Consider the following 23,333-nt stretch of genomic DNA (forward strand, 5'->3'; position numbering starts at 1 on the left):
GACAACACACTGACACACTGTGACAACACACTGACACACTGTGACAACACACTGTGACAACACACTGTGACAACACACTGACACACTGTAACAACACACTGACACACTGTGACAACACACTGTGACGACACACTGTGACGACACACTGTGACGACAACACTGTGACAACACACTGTGACAACACTGCGACAACACACTGCGACAACACACTCTGACAACACACTGACGCCACACTGTGACAACACACTGACACACTGTGACAACACACTGTGACAACACACTGCGACAACACACTGTGACAACACACTGACACTGTGACAACACACTGTGACAACACACTGACACACTGTGACAACACACTGACGACAAACTGTGACAACACACTGTGACAACACACTGTGACAACACATTGTGACAACACACTGACACACTGTGACAACACACTGTGACGACACACTGTGACAACACACTGTGACGACACACTGACGACACACTGTGACAACACACTGTGACAACACACTGACGACAAACTGTGACAACACACTGTGACAACACAGTGACAACACACTGACACACTGCGACAACACACTGACACACTGTGACAACACACTGTGACAACACACTGTGACAACACACTGTGACAACACTGTGACAACACACTGCGACAACACACTGCGACAACACACTGTGACAACACACTGACACACTGTGACAACACACTGACACACTGTGACAACACACTGTGACAACACACTGTGACAGCACACTGTGACAACACTGCGACAACACACTGACACACTGTGATGACACACTGTGACAACACACTGACACACTGACAACACACTGACACACTGTGACAACACACTGTGACGACACACTGTGACGACACACTGACGACACACTGTGACAACACACTGTGAAAACACACTGCGACAGCACACTGTGACAACACACTGTGACGACACACTGTGACAACACACTGTGACGACACACTGTGACAACACACGGTGACAACACACTGACAACACACTGTGACAACACACTGACACACTGTGACGACACACTGCGACAACACACTGACACACTGTGACAACACACTGACACACTGTGACAACACACTGTGACAACACACTGACACACTGTAACAACACACTGACACACTGTGACAACACACTGTGACGACACACTGTGACGACACACTGTGACGACACACTGTGACGACAACACTGTGACAACACACTGTGACAACACACTGCGACAACACACTGCGACAACACACTCTGACAACACACTGACGACACACTGTGACAACACACTGACACACTGTGACAACACACTGTGACAACACACTGCGACAGCACACTGTGACAACACTAACAACACACTGTGACGACACACTGTGACAACACATTGACACACTGTGACAACACACTGTGACAACACACTGACACACTGTGACAACACACTGACACACTGTGACAACACACTGTGACAACACACTGACACACTGTGACAACACACTGTGACAACACACTGAGACAACACACTGTGACAACACACTGTGACAACACACTGTGACAACACACTGCGACAACACACTGCGACAACACACTGTGACAACACACTGACACACTGTGACAACACACTGTGACAACACACTGACACACTGTGACGACACACTGCGACGACACACTGCGACGACACTCTGTGACGACACACTGGGACAACACACTGACAACACACTGACACACTGTGACAACACACTGTGACAACACACTGTGACAACACTGTGACAATACACTGTGACGACACACTGCGACAACACACTGACACACTGTGACAACACACTGTGACAACACACTGCGACGACACACTGCGACAACACACTGTGACAACACACTGACACACTGTGACAACACACTGTGACAACACACTGACACTGTGACAACACACTGTGACGACACACTGTGACAACACACTGTGATAACACACTGACACACTGACAACACACTGCGACAACACACTGTGACAACACACTGCGACAACACACTGACACACTGTGACAACACACTGACACACTGTGACAACACACTGTGACAACACACTGTGACAACACACTGTGACAACACACTGCGACAACACACTGACATACTGCGACAACACACTGCGATGACACACTGTGACAACACACTGTGACAACACACTGACACACCGTGACAACACACTGTGATGACACACTGTGACGACACACTGTGACAACACACTGTGACGACACACTGACACACTGTGACAACACACTGTGACAACACACTGTGACGACACACTGACACACTGTGACAACACACTGACACACTGTGACGACACACTGACACACTGTGACGACACACTGACACACTGTGACAACACACTGCGACAACACACTGCGACGACACACTGCGACGACACACTGCGACGACACACTGCGACGACACACTGCGACGACACACTGACACACTGTGACGACACACTGCGACGACACACTGCGACGACACACTGCGACGACACACTGCGACGACACACTGACACACTGTGACAACACACTGTGACAACACACTGCGACGACACACTGTGACAACACACTGCGACGACACACTGTGACAACACACTGCGACGACACACTGTGACAACACACTGCGACGACACACTGCGACAACACACTGCGATGACACACTGTGACAACACACTGACACACTGTGACAACACACTGTGACAACACACTGTGACGACACACTGACACACTGTGACGACACACTGACACACTGTGACAACACACTGTGACAACACACTGACACACTGCGACAACACACTGCGATGACACACTGTGACAACACACTGTGACAACGCACTGACACACTGTGACAACACACTGTGATGACACACTGTGACGACACACTGTGACAACACACTGCGACAACACACTGACACACTGTGACAACACACTGTGACAACACACTGTGACAACACACTGTGACGACACACTGACAACACAGTGTGACAACACACTGACACTGTGACGACACACTGACACACTGTGACAACACACTGTGACAACACACTGTGACGACACACTGACACACTGTGACAACACACTGACACACTGTGACGACACACTGACACACTGTGACGACACACTGACACACTGTGACGACACACTGACACACTGTGACAACACACTGCGACGACACACTGCGACGACACACTGCGACGACACACTGCGACGACACACTGCGACGACACACTGACACACTGTGACGACACACTGCGACGACACACTGCGACGACACACTGCGACGACACACTGACACACTGTGACAACACACTGTGACAACACACTGCGACGACACACTGTGACAACACACTGCGACGACACACTGTGACAACACACTGCGACGACACACTGCGACAACACACTGCGATGACACACTGTGACAACACACTGACACACTGTGACAACACACTGTGACAACACTGTGACGACACACTGACACACTGTGACGACACACTGACACACTGTGACAACACACTGTGACAACACACTGACACACTGCGACAACACACTGCGATGACACACTGTGACAACACACTGTGACAACGCACTGACACACTGTGACAACACACTGTGATGACACACTGTGACGACACACTGTGACAACACACTGCGACAACACACTGACACACTGTGACAACACACTGTGACAACACACTGTGACAACACACTGTGACGACACACTGACAACACAGTGTGACAACACACTGACACTGTGACGACACACTGACACACTGTGACAACACACTGTGACAACACACTGTGACGACACACTGACACACTGTGACAACACACTGACACTGTGACGACACACTGACACACTGTGACGACACACTGACACACTGTGACAACACACTGCGACGACACACTGCGACGACACACTGCGACGACACACTGCGACGACACACTGCGACGACACACTGCGACGACACACTGTGACGACACACTGACACACTGTGACAACACACTGTTACAACACACTGACACACTGTGACAACACACTGTGACAACACACTGACACACTGTGACAACACACTGACACTGTGACAACACACTGTGACAACACACTGACACACTGTGACAGCACACTGTGACAACACACTGTCACAACACACTGCGACAACACACTGACACACTGTGACAACACACTGTGACAACACACTGTGACAACACACTGACACACTGTGACGACACACTGTGACGACACACTGTGACGACACACTGTGACGACACACTGCGACGACACACTGTGACGACACACTGCGACAACACACTGTGACAACACACTGTGACAACACACTGTGACAACACACTGACACACTGTGACAACACACTGTGACGACACTAACAACACACTGTGACGACAACACTGTGACAACACACTGTGACAACACACTGTGACAACACACTGACACACTGTGACAACACACTGACACACTGTGACAACACACTGACGACAAACTGTGACAACACACTGTGATAACACACTGTGACAACACATTGTGACAACACACTGACACACTGTGACAACACACTGTGACGACACACTGTGACAACACACTGTGACGACACACTGACGACACACTGTGACAACACACTATGACAACACACTGACGACAAACTGTGACAACACACTGTGACAACACAGTGACAACACACTGACACACTGCGACAACACACTGACACACTGTGACAACACACTGTGACAACACACTGTGACAACACACTGTGACAACACTGTGACAACACACTGCGACAACACACTGTGACAACACACTGTGACAACACACTGACACACTGTGACAACACACTGACACACTGTGACAACACACTGTGACAACACACTGTGACAACACTGCGACAACACACTGACACACTGTGATGTCACACTGTGACAACACACTGACACACTGACAACACACTGACACACTGTGACAACACACTGTGACGACACACTGTGACGACACACTGACGACACACTGTGACAACACACTGTGAAAACACACTGCGACAACACACTGTGACGACACACTGCGACAACACACTGTGACGACACACTGTGACAACACACTGTGACAACACACTGACAACACACTGTGACAACACACTGACACACTGTGACGACACACTGCGACAACACACTGACACACTGTGACAACACACTGACACACTGTGACAACACACTGTGACAACACACTGTGACAACACACTGACACACTGTAACAACACACTGACACACTGTGACAACACACTGTGACGACAGACTGTGACGACACACTGTGACGACAACACTGTGACAACACACTGTGACAACACTGCGACAACACACTGCGACAACACACTCTGACAACACACTGACGACACACTGTGACAACACACTGACACACTGTGACAACACACTGTGACAACACACTGCGACAACACACTGTGACAACACACTGACACTGTGACAACACACTGTGACAACACACTGACACACTGTGACAACACACTGACGACAAACTGTGACAACACACTGTGACAACACACTGTGACAACACATTGTGACAACACACTGACACACTGTGACAACACACTGTGACGACACACTGACGACACACTGTGACAACACACTGTGACAACACACTGACGACAAACTGTGACAACACACTGTGACAACACAGTGACAACACACTGACACACTGCGACAACACACTGACACACTGTGACAACACACTGTGACAACACACTGTGACAACACTGTGACAACACACTGCCACAACACACTGCGACAACACACTGTGACAACACACTGACACACTGTGACAACACACTGTGACAACACACTGTGACAACGCACTGTGACAACACTGCGACAACACACTGACACACTGTGATGACACACTGTGACAACACACTGACACACTGACAACACACTGACACACTGTGACAACACACTGTGACGACACACTGTGACGACACACTGTGACGACACACTGACGACACACTGTGACAACACACTGTGAAAACACACTGCGACAACGCACTGTGACAACACACTGTGACGACACACTGTGACAACACACTGTGACGACACACTGTGACAACACACTGTGACAACACACTGACAACACACTGTGACAACACACTGACACACTGTGACGACACACTGCGACAACACACTGACACACTGTGACAACACACTGACACACTGTGACAACACACTGTGACAACACACTGACACTGTAACAACACTGACACACTGTGACAACACTGTGACGACACACTGTGACGACACACTGACACACTGTGACAACACACTGTGACAACACACTGACACACTGTGACGACACACTGTGACAACACACTGTGACAACACACTGACACTGTGACAACACACTGCGACAACACACTGTGACAACACACTGACACACTGTGACGACACACTGACACACTGTGACAACACACTGTGACAACACACTGACACACTGTGACGACACATTTTGACAACACACTGTGACAACACAGTGACACACTGTGACAACACATTGCGACAACACACTGACAACACACTGACACACTGTGACAACACACTGTGACAACACACTGTGACGACACACTGACACACTGTGACAACACACTGACACACTGTGACAACACATTGCGACAACACACTGTGACAACACACTGACACACTGTGACAACACACTGTGACAACACACTGTGACAACACACTGACACTGTGACAACACTGTGACGACACACTGTGACAACACACTGTGACGACACACTGACACACTGTGACAACACACTGACACACTGTGACAACACACAGTGACGACACACTGTGACAACACTCTGTGACGACACACTGACACACTGTGACAACACACTGTGACAACACACTGTGACAACACACTGACACACTGTGACAACACTCTGTGACGACACATTGACACACTGTGACAACACACTGTGACAACACACTGTGACAACACACTGCGACAACACACTGTGACAACACACTGACACACTGACAACACACTGTGACGACACTGTGACAACACTGTGACGACACACTGTGACACACTGTGACACACTGAGACAACACACTGACACACTGTGACAACACTGTGACGACACACTGACACACTGTGACAACACACTGTGACAACACACTGTCACAACACTGCGACAACACACTGCGACAACACACTGTGACAACACTGTGACGACACACTGTGACAACACTCTGTGACGACACACTGACACACTGTGACAACACACTGTGACAACACACTGTGACAACACACTGACACACTGTGACAACACTCTGTGACGACACATTGACACACTGTGACAACACACTGTGACAACACACTGTGACAACACACTGCGACGACACACTGTGACGACACACTGTGACAACACACTGCGACAACACACTGTGACAACACACTGACACACTGACAACACACTGTGACGACACTGTGACAACACTGTGACGACACACTGTGACACACTGTGACACACTGAGACAACACACTGACACACTGTGACAACACTGTGACGACACACTGACACACTGTGACAACACACTGTGACAACACACTGTCACAACACTGCGACAACACACTGCGACAACACACTGTGACAACACTGTGACGACACACTGTGACAACACACTGACACACTGACACACTGTCACAACACTGCGACAACACACTGTGACGACGCACTATGACAACACACTGTCACAACACTGCGACAACACACTGTGACAACACACTGACACACTGTGACAACACACTGCGACAACACACTGACACACTGCGACGACACACTGCGACAACACTCTGACACACTGTGACAACACACTGTGACAACACACTGACACACTGACAACACACTGTGACGACACTGTGGCACACTGAGACAACACACTGACACACTGTGACAACACTGTGACGACACACTGACACACTGTGACAACACACTGTCACAACACTGCGACAACACACTGCGACAACACACTGTGACAACACACTGTGACGACACACTGTGACAACACACTGACACACTGTCACAACACTGCGACAACACACTGTGACGACACACTGTGACAACACACTGTCACAACACTGCGACAACACACTGCGACAACACACTCTGACAACACACTGACGACACACTGTGACAACACACTGACACACTGTGACAACACACTGTGACAACACACTGTGACAACACACTGACACACTGTGACAACACACTGCGACGACTCACTGTGACAACACTGTGTGACAACACATTGCGACAACACACTGTGACAACACTGTGACGACACTGTGACAACACTAACAACACACTGTGACAACACACTGTGACGACACACTGACACACTGTGACAACACACTGACACACTGTGACAACACTGCGACAACACACTGTGACAACACACTGCTACGACACACTGTGACAACACACTGACAACACACTGTGACAACACACTGTGACAACACACTGTGACGACACACTGTGACAACACACTGACACACTGTGACGACACACTGTGACAACACACTGTGACAACACACTGTGACAACACTAACAACACACTGCGACAACACACTGCGACAACACACTGCGACAACACACTGCGACGACACACTGTGACAACACACTGTGACAACACACTGTGACAACACTGTGACAACACACTGACACATTGCGACAACACACTGTGACAACACACTGTGACAACACGCTGACACACTGTGACAACACACTGTGACGACACACTGACACACTGTGACGACACACTGACACACTGTGACAACACACTGCGACAACACACTGTGACAACACACTGACACACTGTGACGACACATTTTGACAACACACTGTGACAACACACTGACACACTGTGACAACACATTGCGACAACACACTGACAACACACTGACACACTGTGACAACACACTGTGACAACACACTGTGACGACACACTGACACACTGTGACAACACACTGACACACTGTGACAACACATTGCGACAACACACTGTGACAACACACTGACACACTGTGACAACACACTGTGACAACACACTGTGACGACACACTGACACACTGTGACAACACACTGACACACTGTGACAACACATTGCGACAACACACTGTGACAACACACTGACACACTGTGACAACACACTGTGACAACACACTGTGACAACACACTGACACTGTGACAACACTGTGACGACACACTGTGACAACACACTGTGACGACACACTGACACACTGTGACAACACACTGACACACTGTGACAACACTCTGTGACGACACACTGACACACTGTGACAACACACTGTGACAACACACTGTGACAACACACTGACACACTGTGACAACACTCTGTGACGACACATTGACACACTGTGACAACACACTGTGACAACACACTGTGACAACACACTGCGACGACACACTGCGACAACACACTGTGACAACACACTGTGACAACACACTGTGACAACACACTGACACACTGACAACACACTGTGACGACACTGTGACAACACTGTGACGACACACTGTGACACACTGTGACACACTGAGACAACACGCTGACACACTGTGACAACACTGTGACGACACACTGACACACTGTGACAACACACTGTGACAACACACTGTCACAACACTGCGACAACACACTGCGACAACACACTGTGACAACACTGTGACGACACACTGTGACAACACACTGACACACTGACACACTGTCACAACACTGCGACAACACACTGTGACGACACACTGTGACAACACACTGTCACAACACTGCGACAACACACTGTGACAACACACTGACACACTGTGACAACACACTGCGACAACACACTGACACTCTGCGACAACACACTGCGACAACACTCTGACACACTGTGACAACACACTGTGACAACAGACTGACACACTGACAACACACTGTGACGACACTGTGACAACACTGTGACACACTGAGACAACACACTGACACACTGTGACAACACTGTGACGACACACTGACACACTGTGACAACACACTGTCACAACACTGCGACAACACACTGCGACAACACACTGTGACAACACACTGTGACGACACACTGTGACAACACACTGACACACTGACACACTGTCACAACACTGCGACAACACACTGTGACGACACACTGTGACAACACACTGTCACAACACTGCGACAACACACTGCGACAACACACTCTGACAACACACTGACGACACACTGTGACAACACACTGACACACTGTGACAACACTGTGACAACACTGTGACAACACACTGACACACTGTGACAAACTGCGACGACTCACTGTGACAACACTGTGTGACAACACATTGCGACAACACACTGACAACAATGTGACGACACTGTGACAACACATTGCGTTCAACACACTGTGACAACACTAACAACACACTGTGACAACACACTGTGACGACACACTGACACACTGTGACAACACACTGACACACTGTGACAACACTGCGACAACACACTGTGACAACACACTGTGACAACACACTGCTACGACACACTGTGACAACACACTGACAACACACTGTGACAACACACTGACACACTGTGACAACACACTGTGACAACACTGTGACAACACACTGACACACTGTGACAACACACTGACACACTGTGACAACACACTGTGACGACACACTGACACACTGTGACAACACACTGACACACTGTGACAACACACTGTGACAACACACTGACACACTGTGACAACACTGTGACAACACACTGTGACGATACACTGCGACGACACACTGACACACTGTGACAACACACTGTCACACTGTGACAACACACTGACACACTGTGACAACACACTGTGACGACACACTGACACACTGTGACAACACAGTGACAACACACTGTGACAACACACTGACACACTGTGACGACACACTGTGACAACACACTGACACACTGTGACAACACACTGTGACAACACACTGACACACTGTGACAACACACTGTGACAACACACTGACACACTGTGACGACACACTGCGACAACACACTGTGACAACACACTGTGACAACACACTGACACACTGTGACAACACTAACAACACACTGACACACTGTGACAACACACTGTGACAACACACTGACACACTGTGACGACACACTGCGACAACACACTGTGACAACACACTGACACACTGTGACAACACTAACAACACACTGACACACTGTGACAACACACTGTGACAACACACTGTGACAACACACTGACACTGTGACGACACACTGTGACGACACACTGTGACAACACACTGACACACTGTGACGACACACTGTAACAACACACTGTGACAACACACTGTGACAACACACTGTCACAACACACTGTGACAACACACTGACACACTGTGACAACACACTGTGACGACACACTGTGACAACACACTGACACACTGTGACGACACACTGTGACAACACACTGTGACAACACACTGACACACTGTGACGACACACTGTGACAACACACTGCGACGACACACTGACACACTGTGACAACACACTGCGACAACACACTGTGACAACACACTGCGACAACACACTGTGACAACACACTGTGACAACACACTGACACACTGCGACAACACACTGTGACAACACACTGCGACAACACACTGTGACAACACACTGTGACAACACACTGTGACAACACACTGACACACTGTGACAACACACTGACACACTGTGACAACACACTGTGACAACACACTGTGACAACACACTGACACACTGTGACGACACACTGCGACAACACACTGTGACAACACACTGACACACTGTGACAACACACTGACAACACACTGACACACTGTGACAACACACTGTGACAACACACTGACACACTGTGACAACACACTGTGAGAACACACTGACACACTGTGACAACACACTGTGACAACACACTGACAACACACTGACACACTGTGACAACACACTGTGACGACACACTGAGACAACACACTGCGACGACACACTGTGACAACACACTGTGACAACACTGCGACAACACACTGACACACTGTGACAACACACTGTGACAACACACTGCGACAACACACTGACACACTGTGACAACACACTGTGACAACACTGTGACGTCACTGTGACACACTGTGACAACACACTGCGACAACACACTGCGACAACACACTGTGATAACACACTGCGACAACACACTGTCACAACACACTGACACACTGTGACAACACACTGTCACAACACACTGACACACTGTGACAACACACTGTGACTACACACTGACACACTGTGACAACACACTGACACACTGTGACAACACACTGTGACAACACTGTGACAACACACTGACACACTGTGACAACACACTGCGACAACACACTGTGACAACACACTGTGACAACACGCTGACACACTGTGACAACACACTGTGACGACACACTGACACACTGTGACGACACACTGTGACAACACACTGTGACAACACACTGACACACTGTGACAACACATTGCGACAACACACTGTGACAACACACTGACACACTGTGACAACACACTGTGACAACACACTGTGACAACACACTGTGACAACACACTGTGACGACACACTGTGACGACACACTGATACACTGTGACAACACACTGACACACTGTGACAACACACTGTGACGACACACTGTGACAACACTCTGTGACGACACACTGACACACTGTGACAACACTCTGTGACGACACATTGACACACTGTGACAACACACTGTGACAACACACTGTGACAACACACTGCGACGACACACTGTGACAACACACTGTGACAACACACTGCGACAACACACTGCGACAACACACTGACACACTGACAACACACTGTGACGACACTGTGACAACACTGTGACGACACACTGTGACACACTGTGACACACTGAGACAACACACTGACACACTGTGACAACACTGTGACGACACACTGACGCACTGTGACAACACACTGTGACAACACACTGTCACAACACTGCGACAACACACTGCGACAACACACTGTGACGACACACTGTGACAACACACTGACACACTGACACACTGTCACAACACTGCGACAACACACTGTGATGACACACTGTGACAATACACTGTCACAACACTGCGACAACACACTGTGACAACACACTGACACACTGTGACAACACACTGCGACAACACACTGACACACTGCGACGACACACTGCGACAACACTCTGACACACTGTGACAACACACTGTGACAACACACTGACACACTGACAACACACTGTGACGACACTGTGACAACACTGTGACACACTGAGACAACACACTGACACACTGTTACAACACTGTGACGACACACTGACACACTGTGACAACACACTGTGACAACACACTGTCACAACACTGCGACAACACTCTGCGACAACACACTGTGACAGCACACTGTGACGACACACTGTGACAACACACTGACACACTGACACACTGTCACAACACTGCGACAACACACTGTGACAACACACTGTGACAACACACTGTCACAACACTGCGACAACACACTGCGACAACACACTCTGACAACACACTGACGACACACTGTGACAACACACTGACACACTGTGACAACACACTGTGACAACACACTGTGACAACACACTGACACACTGTGACAACACACTGCGACGACTCACTGTGACAACACTGTGACGACACTGTGACAACACATTGTGACAACACACTGTGACAACACTGTGACGACACTGTGACAATACATTGCGACAACACACTGTGACAACACTAACAACACACTGTGACAACACACTGTGACAACACACTGTGACGACACACTGACACACTGTGACAACACACTGACACACTGACAACACACTGCGACAACACACTGTGACAACACACTGACACACTGTGACAACACACTGCTACGACACACTGTGACAACACACTGACAACACACTGTGACAACACACTGTGACAACACACTGACACACTGTGACAACACACTGTGACAACACACTGTGACAACACACTGTGACGACACACTGTGACAACACTAACAACACACTGTGACGACACACTGCGACGACACACTGCGACGACACACTGCGACGACACACTGCGACAACACACTGTCACAACACACTGACACACTGTGACAACACACTGTGACTACACACTGACACACTGTGACAACACACTGCGACAACACACTGTGACAACACTGTGACAACACACTGACACACTGTGACGACACACTGTGACAACACACTGTGACAACACACTGACACACTGTGACAACACACTGACACACTGTGACAACACACTGTGACAACACACTGTGACAACACACTGTGACGACACACTGACACACTGTGACGTCACTGTGACGACACACTGACAACACACTGTGACGACACACTGTGAGAACACACTGCGTCAACACACTGACACACTGTGACAACACACTGACACACTGTGACAACACACCGTGACAACACACTGTGACAACACACTGACACACTGTGACAACACACTGACAACACACTGACACACTGTGACAACACACTGTGACAACACTGTGACGACACACTGTGACAACACTCTGTGACGACACACTGACACACTGTGACAACACACTGTGACAACACTCTGTGACGACACACTGACACACTGTGACAACACACTGTGACAACACACTGCGACGACTCACTGTGACAACACACTGTGACAACACACTGACACACTGTGACAACACATTGTGACAACACACTGACACACTGACAACACACTGTGACGACACTGTGACAACACTGTGACACACTGAGACAACACACTGACACACTGTGACAACACACTGACAACACACTGACACACTGTGACAACACACTGTGACGACACACTGACACACTGTGACAACACTGTGACGACACACTGTGACAACACTGTGACGACACACTGTGACAACACTCTGTGACGACACACTGACACACTGTGACAACACACTGTGACAACACTCTGTGACGACACACTGACACACTGTGACAACACACTGTGACAACACACTGTGACAACACATTGTGACAGCATACTGACACACTGTGACAACACACTGTGACAACAGACTGCGACAACACACTGTGACGACACACTGCGACAACACACTGCGACGACACACTGTGACAACACACTGTGACAACACACTGCGACAACACACTGACACACTGCGACGACACACTGTGACGACACACTGTTGCAACACACTGTGACAACACACTGACAACACACTGACACACTGTGACAACACACTGTGACAACGCACTGTGACGACACACTGTGACAGCACACTGACACACTGTGACAACACACTGTGACAACACACTGACACACTGTGACAACACACTGACACACTGTGACAACACACTGCGACGACACACTGACAACACACTGACACACTGTGACAACACACTGTGACAACACACTGTGACAACACACTGACACACTGTGACAACACACTGTGACAACACACTGTGACGACACACTGCGACGACACACTGTGACAACACACTGTGACAACACACTGTGACAACACACTGTGACAAAACACTGTGACAACACACTGACACACTGTGACAACACACTGACACGCTGTGACAACACTGTGATGACACACTGAGACACTGTGACAACACTGTGACAACACACTGTGACGACACTGTGACAACACACTGACACACTGTGACAACACACTGACACACTGTGACAACACACTGTGACGACACACTGACACACTGTGACAACACTGTGACGACACACTGTGACAACACTCTGTGACGACACACTGACACACTGTGACAACACACTGTGACAACACTCTGTGACGACACACTGACACACTGTGACAACACACTGTGACAACACACTGACACACTGTGACAACACACTGTGACAACACACTGCGACAACACACTGTGACAACACAGTGTGACGACACACTGCGACAACACTGCGACGACACACTGTGACAACACACTGTGACAACACACTGCGACAACACACTGACACACTGTGACAACACACTGTGACAACACACTGTGACGACACACTGACACACTGTGACAACACACTGTGACAACACACTGACACACTGTGACAACACACTGCGACGACACACTGACAACACACTGACACACTGTGACAACACACTGTGACAACACACTGTGACAACACACTGACACACTGTGACAACACACTGTGACAACGCACTGTGACAACACACTGCGACGACACACTGTGACAACACACTGTGACAACACACTGTGACAAAACACTGTGACAACACACTGACACACTGTGACAACACACTGACACGCTGTGACAACACTGTGATGACACACTGAGACACTGTGACAACACTGTGAGAACACACTGTGACGACACTGTGACAACACACTGTGACAACACACTGACACACTGTGACAACACACTGACACGCTGTGACAACACACTGTGACAACACACTGTGACAACACACTGACACACTGTGACAACGCACTGTGACAACACTGCGACAACACACTGCGACAACACTAACAACACACTGTGACGACACACTGTGACAACACACTGTGATGACACACTGACACACTGTGACAACACACTGTGACAACACACTGCGACGACACACTGACACACTGTGACGACAACACTGTGACAACACACTGTGACAACACACTGTGACTACACATTGACACACTGTGACAACACGCTGTGACAACACACTGCGACAACACACTGACAACACACTGACACACTGTGACAACACACTGTGACAACACACTGACACACTGTCACAACACACTGACACACTGTGACAACACACTGTGACGACACACTGACACACTGTGACAACACACTGACACACTGTGACAACACACTGCGACGACACACTGTGACGACAACACTGTGAGAACACACTGTGACAACACACTGACACACTGTGACGACACACTGTTACAACACAGTGTGACAACACACTGACACACTGTGACAACACACTGACACACTGTGACAACACACTGTGACAACACACTGCGATGACACACTGTGACAACAACACTGTGACAACACACTGTGACAACACACTGCGACGACACACTGCGACGACACACTGTGACAACTCACTGTGACAACACACTGTGACGACAACACTGTGACAACACACTGTGACAACACACTGTGACAGCACACTGACACACTGTGACGACAACACTGTGACAACACACTGTGACAACACACTGACACACTGTGACAACACACTGTGACGACACACTGACACACTGTGACAACACACTGTGACAACACACTGACACACTGTGACGACACACTGACACGCTGTGACAACACACTGCGACGACACACTGTGACGACACACTGTGACAACACACTGTGACAACACACTGTGACAACACACTGACACACTGTGACGACACACTGTGACAACACACTGTGACAACACACTGACACACTGTGACAACACACTGTGACAACACACTGACACACTGTGACAACACACTGTGACAACACACTGACACACTGTGACAACACACTGTGACAACACACTGACACACTGTGACAACACACTGTGACAACACACTGACACACTGTGACAACACACTGTGACCACACTGTGACAACACACTGCGACAACACACTGACACACTGTGACAACACACTGACACTGTGACAACACACTGACACACTGACACACTGTGACAACACACTGACACACTGTGACAACACACTGTGACAACACACTGACACACTGTGACAACACACTGTGACAACACACTGTGACGACACACTGTGACGACACACTGTGACAACACACTGACGCACTGTGACAACACACTGTGACAACACACTGTGACGACACACTGACACACTGTGACAACACACTGTGACAACACACTGACACACTGTGACGACACACTGACACGCTGTGACAACACACTGCGACGACACACTGTGACGACACACTGTGACGACACACTGTGACAACACACTGTGACAACACACTGACACACTGTGACGACACACTGTGACAACACACTGACACACTGTGACAACATACTGTGACAACACACTGTGACAACACACTGACACACTGTGACAACACACTGTGACAACACACTGTGACAACACACTGACACACTGTGACAACACACTGTGACAACACACTGACACACTGTGACAACACACTGTGACAACACACTGCGACAACACACTGACACACTGTGACAACACACTGACACACTGTGACAACACACATTGTGAATCTGAGCTACTTATGAGAATTATTCTGGCATTTTCCAAGAAGGGTCTCGGACTGAATTGAAATGACTTTATTACTTATATGCTTCACATACATGAGGAGTAAAAATCCACTGTGACAACACACTGTGACAACACACTGCGACAACACACTGCGACAACATACTGTGACCACACACTGTGACCACACACTGCGATAACACCACTGGGTTGACACACTGTGATAACCACTGGGGCGGAAGAAGATGAGGACAAGGAACGGTTTGTATTTCAGGAAGTTCTTTGCTGTGGGTGTTACTGATCCCTCACCCAGTACAATGTGGTGGAAGCTCTGATCAAGCAATTCCCAGTCCCCACGTCCCCATGACCACACTCTCCCTCTCTGTTCACAGACGCCGGTGAGAAGGGGGGACAACTCTCGGGGGGACAGAAGCAGCGAGTGGCCATTGCCCGAGCTCTGATTCGAGACCCTCAGGTCCTCATTCTGGACGATGCAACAAGCTGCCTGGACAATGAGACCGAGCACCTGGTGAGTACCGCGGACCCCCACCCCAACTCCCCGTCAGTACCGGACCCCCACCCCAACTCCCAGTCAGTACCGGACCCTCACCCCAACTCCCCATCAGTACCGGACCCCCACCCCGACTCCCCGTCAGTACCGGACCCCCACCCAGACTCCCAGTCAGTACTGCAGACCCCCACCCCAACTACCCATCAGTACCGGACCCCCACCCCGACTCCCAGTCAGTACTGTGGACCCCCACCCCAACTCCTAGTCAGTACCAGACCCCCACCCGGACTCCCCGTCAGTACCGGGCCCCCACTTCAACTCGCAGTCAGTACCAGACCCTCACCGCAACTCCCCATCAGTACCGGACCCCCACCCCAACGCCCCATCAGTACCGCACCCCCACCCCGACTCCCAGTCAGTACCGGACTCCCACCCCGACTCCCAGTCAGTACCGCACCCCCACCCCGACTCCCAGTCAGTACCGGACTCCCACCCCGACTCCCAGTCAGTACCGGACCCCCACCCCAACTCCCTGTCAGTACCAGACCCTCACCCCGACTCCCAGTCAGTACCGGACATTCACCCCAACTCCCCATGAGTACCGGACCCCCACCACAACTCCCCGTCAGTACTGGACCCCCACCCCGACTCCCTGTCAGTACCGGACCCCCAGTCCGTACCGGACCCTCACCCCAACTCCCCATCAGTACCGGACCCCCACCACAACTCCCCATCAGTACCACAGACCCCCACCCCGTCCCCCCGTCAGTACCGGACCCCCACCCCGACTCCCAGTCAATACCACGGATCCCACCCCAACTCCCAGTCAATACCATGGACCTCCACCCCGACTCCCAGTCAGTACCGGATCCCCACCCCGACTACCAGTCAGTACCACGGATCCCACCCTGACTCCCAGTCAGTACCGGACCCCCACCCCGACTCCCCGTCAGTACCGGACCCTCACCCCGTCTCCCCGTCAGTACCGGACCCCCACCCCGACTCCCCGTCAGTACCGGACCCTCACCCCGACTCCCAGACAGTACCGGACCCCCACCCCGACTCCCAGACAGTACCGGACCCCCATCCCGACTCCCCGTCAGTACCGGACCCCCACCCCAACTCCCCGTCAGTACCGGACCCCCACCCCGTCTCCCCGTCAGTACCAGACCCTCACCCCGTCTCCCCGTCAGTACCGGACCCCCACCCCGACTCCACGTCAGTACCGGACCCTCACCCCGACTCCCAGTCAATACCAGACCCCCACCCCGACTCCCAGTCAGTACTGGACCCCCCCACCCGACTTCCAGTCAGTACCGGACCCCCACCCCGACTCCCCGTCAGTACCACGGACCCTCACCCCGACTCCCCGTCAGTACCGGACCCCCACCCCGACTCCCCATCAGTACCAGACCCCCACCCCGACTCCCAGTCAGTACCGGACCCCCACCCCGACTCCCAGTCAGTACTGTGTAACCCCACCCCGACTCCAAGTCAGTACCGGACCCCCACCCCGACTCCCAGTCAGTACCGGACCCCCACCCCGACTCCCCGTCAGTACCAGACCCCCACCCCGATTCCCAGTCAATACCACGAACCCCCACCCCAACTCCCTATCAGTACTGGAACCCCACCCCGACTCCCAGTCAGTACCGGACCCCCACCCCGACTCCCAGTCAGTACCGGACCCCCACCCCGACTCCCAGTCAGTACTGGACCCCCAACCCTACTCTCAGTCAGTACCCGATCCCCACCTCGACTCCCCGTCAGTACTGGACCCTCACCCCGACTCCCAGTCAGTACCGGACCCCCACCCCGACTCCCAGTCAATACCACAAACCCCCACCCCAACTCCCCATCAGTACTGGACCCCCACCCCGACACCCCATCAGTACCACAGACCCCCACCCCGTCTCCCCGTCAGTACCGGACCCCCACCCCGACTCCCAGTCAATACCACGGATCCCACCCCAACTCCCAGTCAATACCATGGACCTCCACCCCGACTCCCAGTCAGTACCGGATCCCCACCCCGACTACCAGTCAGTACCACGGATCCCACCCTGACTCCCAGTCAGTACCGGATCCCCACCCCGACTACCAGTCAGTACCGGATCCCCACCCCGACTCCCAGTCAGTACCGGACCCCCACCCGGACTCCCAGTCAATACCACAAACCCCCACCCTAACTCCCCATCAGTACTGGACCCCCACCCCGACACCCCATCAGTACCACAGACCCCCACCCTGTCTCCCCGTCAGTACCAGACCCCCACCCCGTCTCCCCGTCAGTACCGGACCCCCACCCCGACTCCCAGTCAATACCACGGATCCCACCCCAACTCCCAGTCAATACCATGGACCTCCACCCCGACTCCCAGTCAGTACCGGATCCCCACCCCGACTACCAGTCAGTACCACGGATCCCACCCTGACTCCCAGTCAGTACCGGACCCCCACCCTGACTCCCAGTCAGTACCGGATCCCCACCCCGACTACCAGTCAGTACCGGACCCCCACCCCGACTCCCAGTCAGTACCAGACCCCCACCCCGACTCCCAGTCAGTACTGGACCCCCACCCCGACTCCCAGTCAGTACCACGGTCACTCTGTCCAGTGCCATGGATTGTGAATCTGAGCTACTTATGAGAATTATTCTGGCATTTTCCAAGAAGGGTCTCGGACTGAATTGAAATGACTTTATTACTTATATGCTTCACATACATGAGGAGTAAAAATCTTCACACTATGTCTCCATCTAAATGTGCAATGTGCAATTTATAGTGATTTGTGAAAAGTAGTATGTACAATAGGACGGTCAATGTAGCGTAGAAATAGAATTGTGTCAGCCTGAATTAATCAGTCTGATGTCCTGGTGGCAGAAGCTGTCCCAGAGCCTGTTGGTCCTGGCCTTTATGCTGTGGTACCGTTTTCCAGGTGGTAGCAGCTGGAACAGTTTGTGGTTGTGGTGACTCGGGTCCCCAGTGATCCCTCAGGCCCTTTTACACACCTGTCTTTGTAAACGTCCTGAGTAGTGGGAAGTTCACATCTACAGAAGAGGAAAGTGATGCAGAGACTAAAGCTGGAGTTAGTGAAGAAAAAAATAAGAGTAGAGCGCATAAAAGTAAAAAGCAAAAATCACATAGGTCACTAGACTCTAAAAGGACAATGCGTCTAAGGGCACTTGATCTAAATGCCCGTACTTTTAGAAACAAGGTTAGTGAACTTGTGGCACAGATCAGTAACAAGGCATATGATTTAGTGGCCATTACAGAAACCTGGTTGAAAGGTGGAGATGACTGGGAATTAAATATCCAAGGGTATCAGGTAATGTGGAAAGATAGGCAGGAAGGCAAAGGAGGTGAGGTGGCACTCTTAATTAAGGATGAGATCAGGGTGATTGTGAGAGATGATATAAGATCTACAGAGCAGAATGTTGAGTTCATCTGGGTAGAGATTAAGAATATTAAAGGAAAAAAATCACTGGTGTGAGTCCATCTAATAAAAATATTGCAGTGGCAGAGGTGATTAATCAAGAAATAACTGAGGTTTGTAAGGACGGAACGGCAGTTGTCATGGGAGATTCTAACTTCCACATAGATTGGGTGAATCAGGTTGGTCAAGGAAATCTTGAGGAGGACTTCATAGAATGCATCCGTGATGGCTTTCTTGAGCAGCATGTTAGTGAACCTACAGGGGAAAACGCTATCTTAGATCTAGTCCTGTGCAATGAGATAGGAAAGATTAACAATTTTATAGTCAGGGATCCTCTTGGAAAGAGTGATCATAGTATGATTGAATTTCACATATGGATGGAGGATGAATAAGTTAGATCTAAAACTAGTGTATTATGCTTGAACAAGCGAGACTACAACAGGATGAGGAAGAAGTTGGCTAATGTAGATCGGGAGCACAGGCTATTTGGTAGGACAGCTGAGGAATAGTGGAATACTTTCAAAGAGATTTTTCACAGCGTTCAACAAAAGTATATTCCATTCAAAAGTAAGGACAGTAAGTGTGGGGAGAGTCAGCCTAAGGAAATAAGAGATAGTATCAAATTAAAAGCTCGTGCAAAAGTCGCAAAGAGTAGTAGGAGACTGGAGGATTGGGAAAACTTTAAAAAGCAACAAAGAAACACTAAACAAGAAATAAGGAAAGGGAAGATAGAGCAAATTAAGTATTACTTAAAAGTAAATTAGCACAAAATATAAAAACAGATAGCAAAAGTTTTTATAAATATATAAGGCAGAAGAGGGTGGCTAAAGTCAACGTAGGTCCTTTGGAAGATGAGAAGGGGAAATTGATATTGGGTG

The 23,333-nt window shown here is 50.2% G+C and overlaps 1 protein-coding gene across 2 annotated transcripts in view; it reads left to right on the top strand.

The window, feature by feature from the left end:
- Positions 1 to 23,333, top strand: part of LOC140193793 (antigen peptide transporter 1-like) — an 84,335-nt gene that overhangs the window by 57,345 nt on the left and 3,657 nt on the right. For both annotated transcript variants that reach the window (XM_072250962.1, XM_072250963.1), the window contains one exon: positions 18,902 to 19,038. In XM_072250962.1, the coding sequence (XP_072107063.1) occupies positions 18,902 to 19,038 (137 nt within the window). The remainder of the gene's footprint in view (positions 1 to 18,901; positions 19,039 to 23,333) is intronic.

This window comes from Mobula birostris, unplaced genomic scaffold (genome assembly GCF_030028105.1).
Source record: "Mobula birostris isolate sMobBir1 unplaced genomic scaffold, sMobBir1.hap1 scaffold_877, whole genome shotgun sequence".
Taxonomy (NCBI): domain Eukaryota; kingdom Metazoa; phylum Chordata; class Chondrichthyes; order Myliobatiformes; family Myliobatidae; genus Mobula; species Mobula birostris.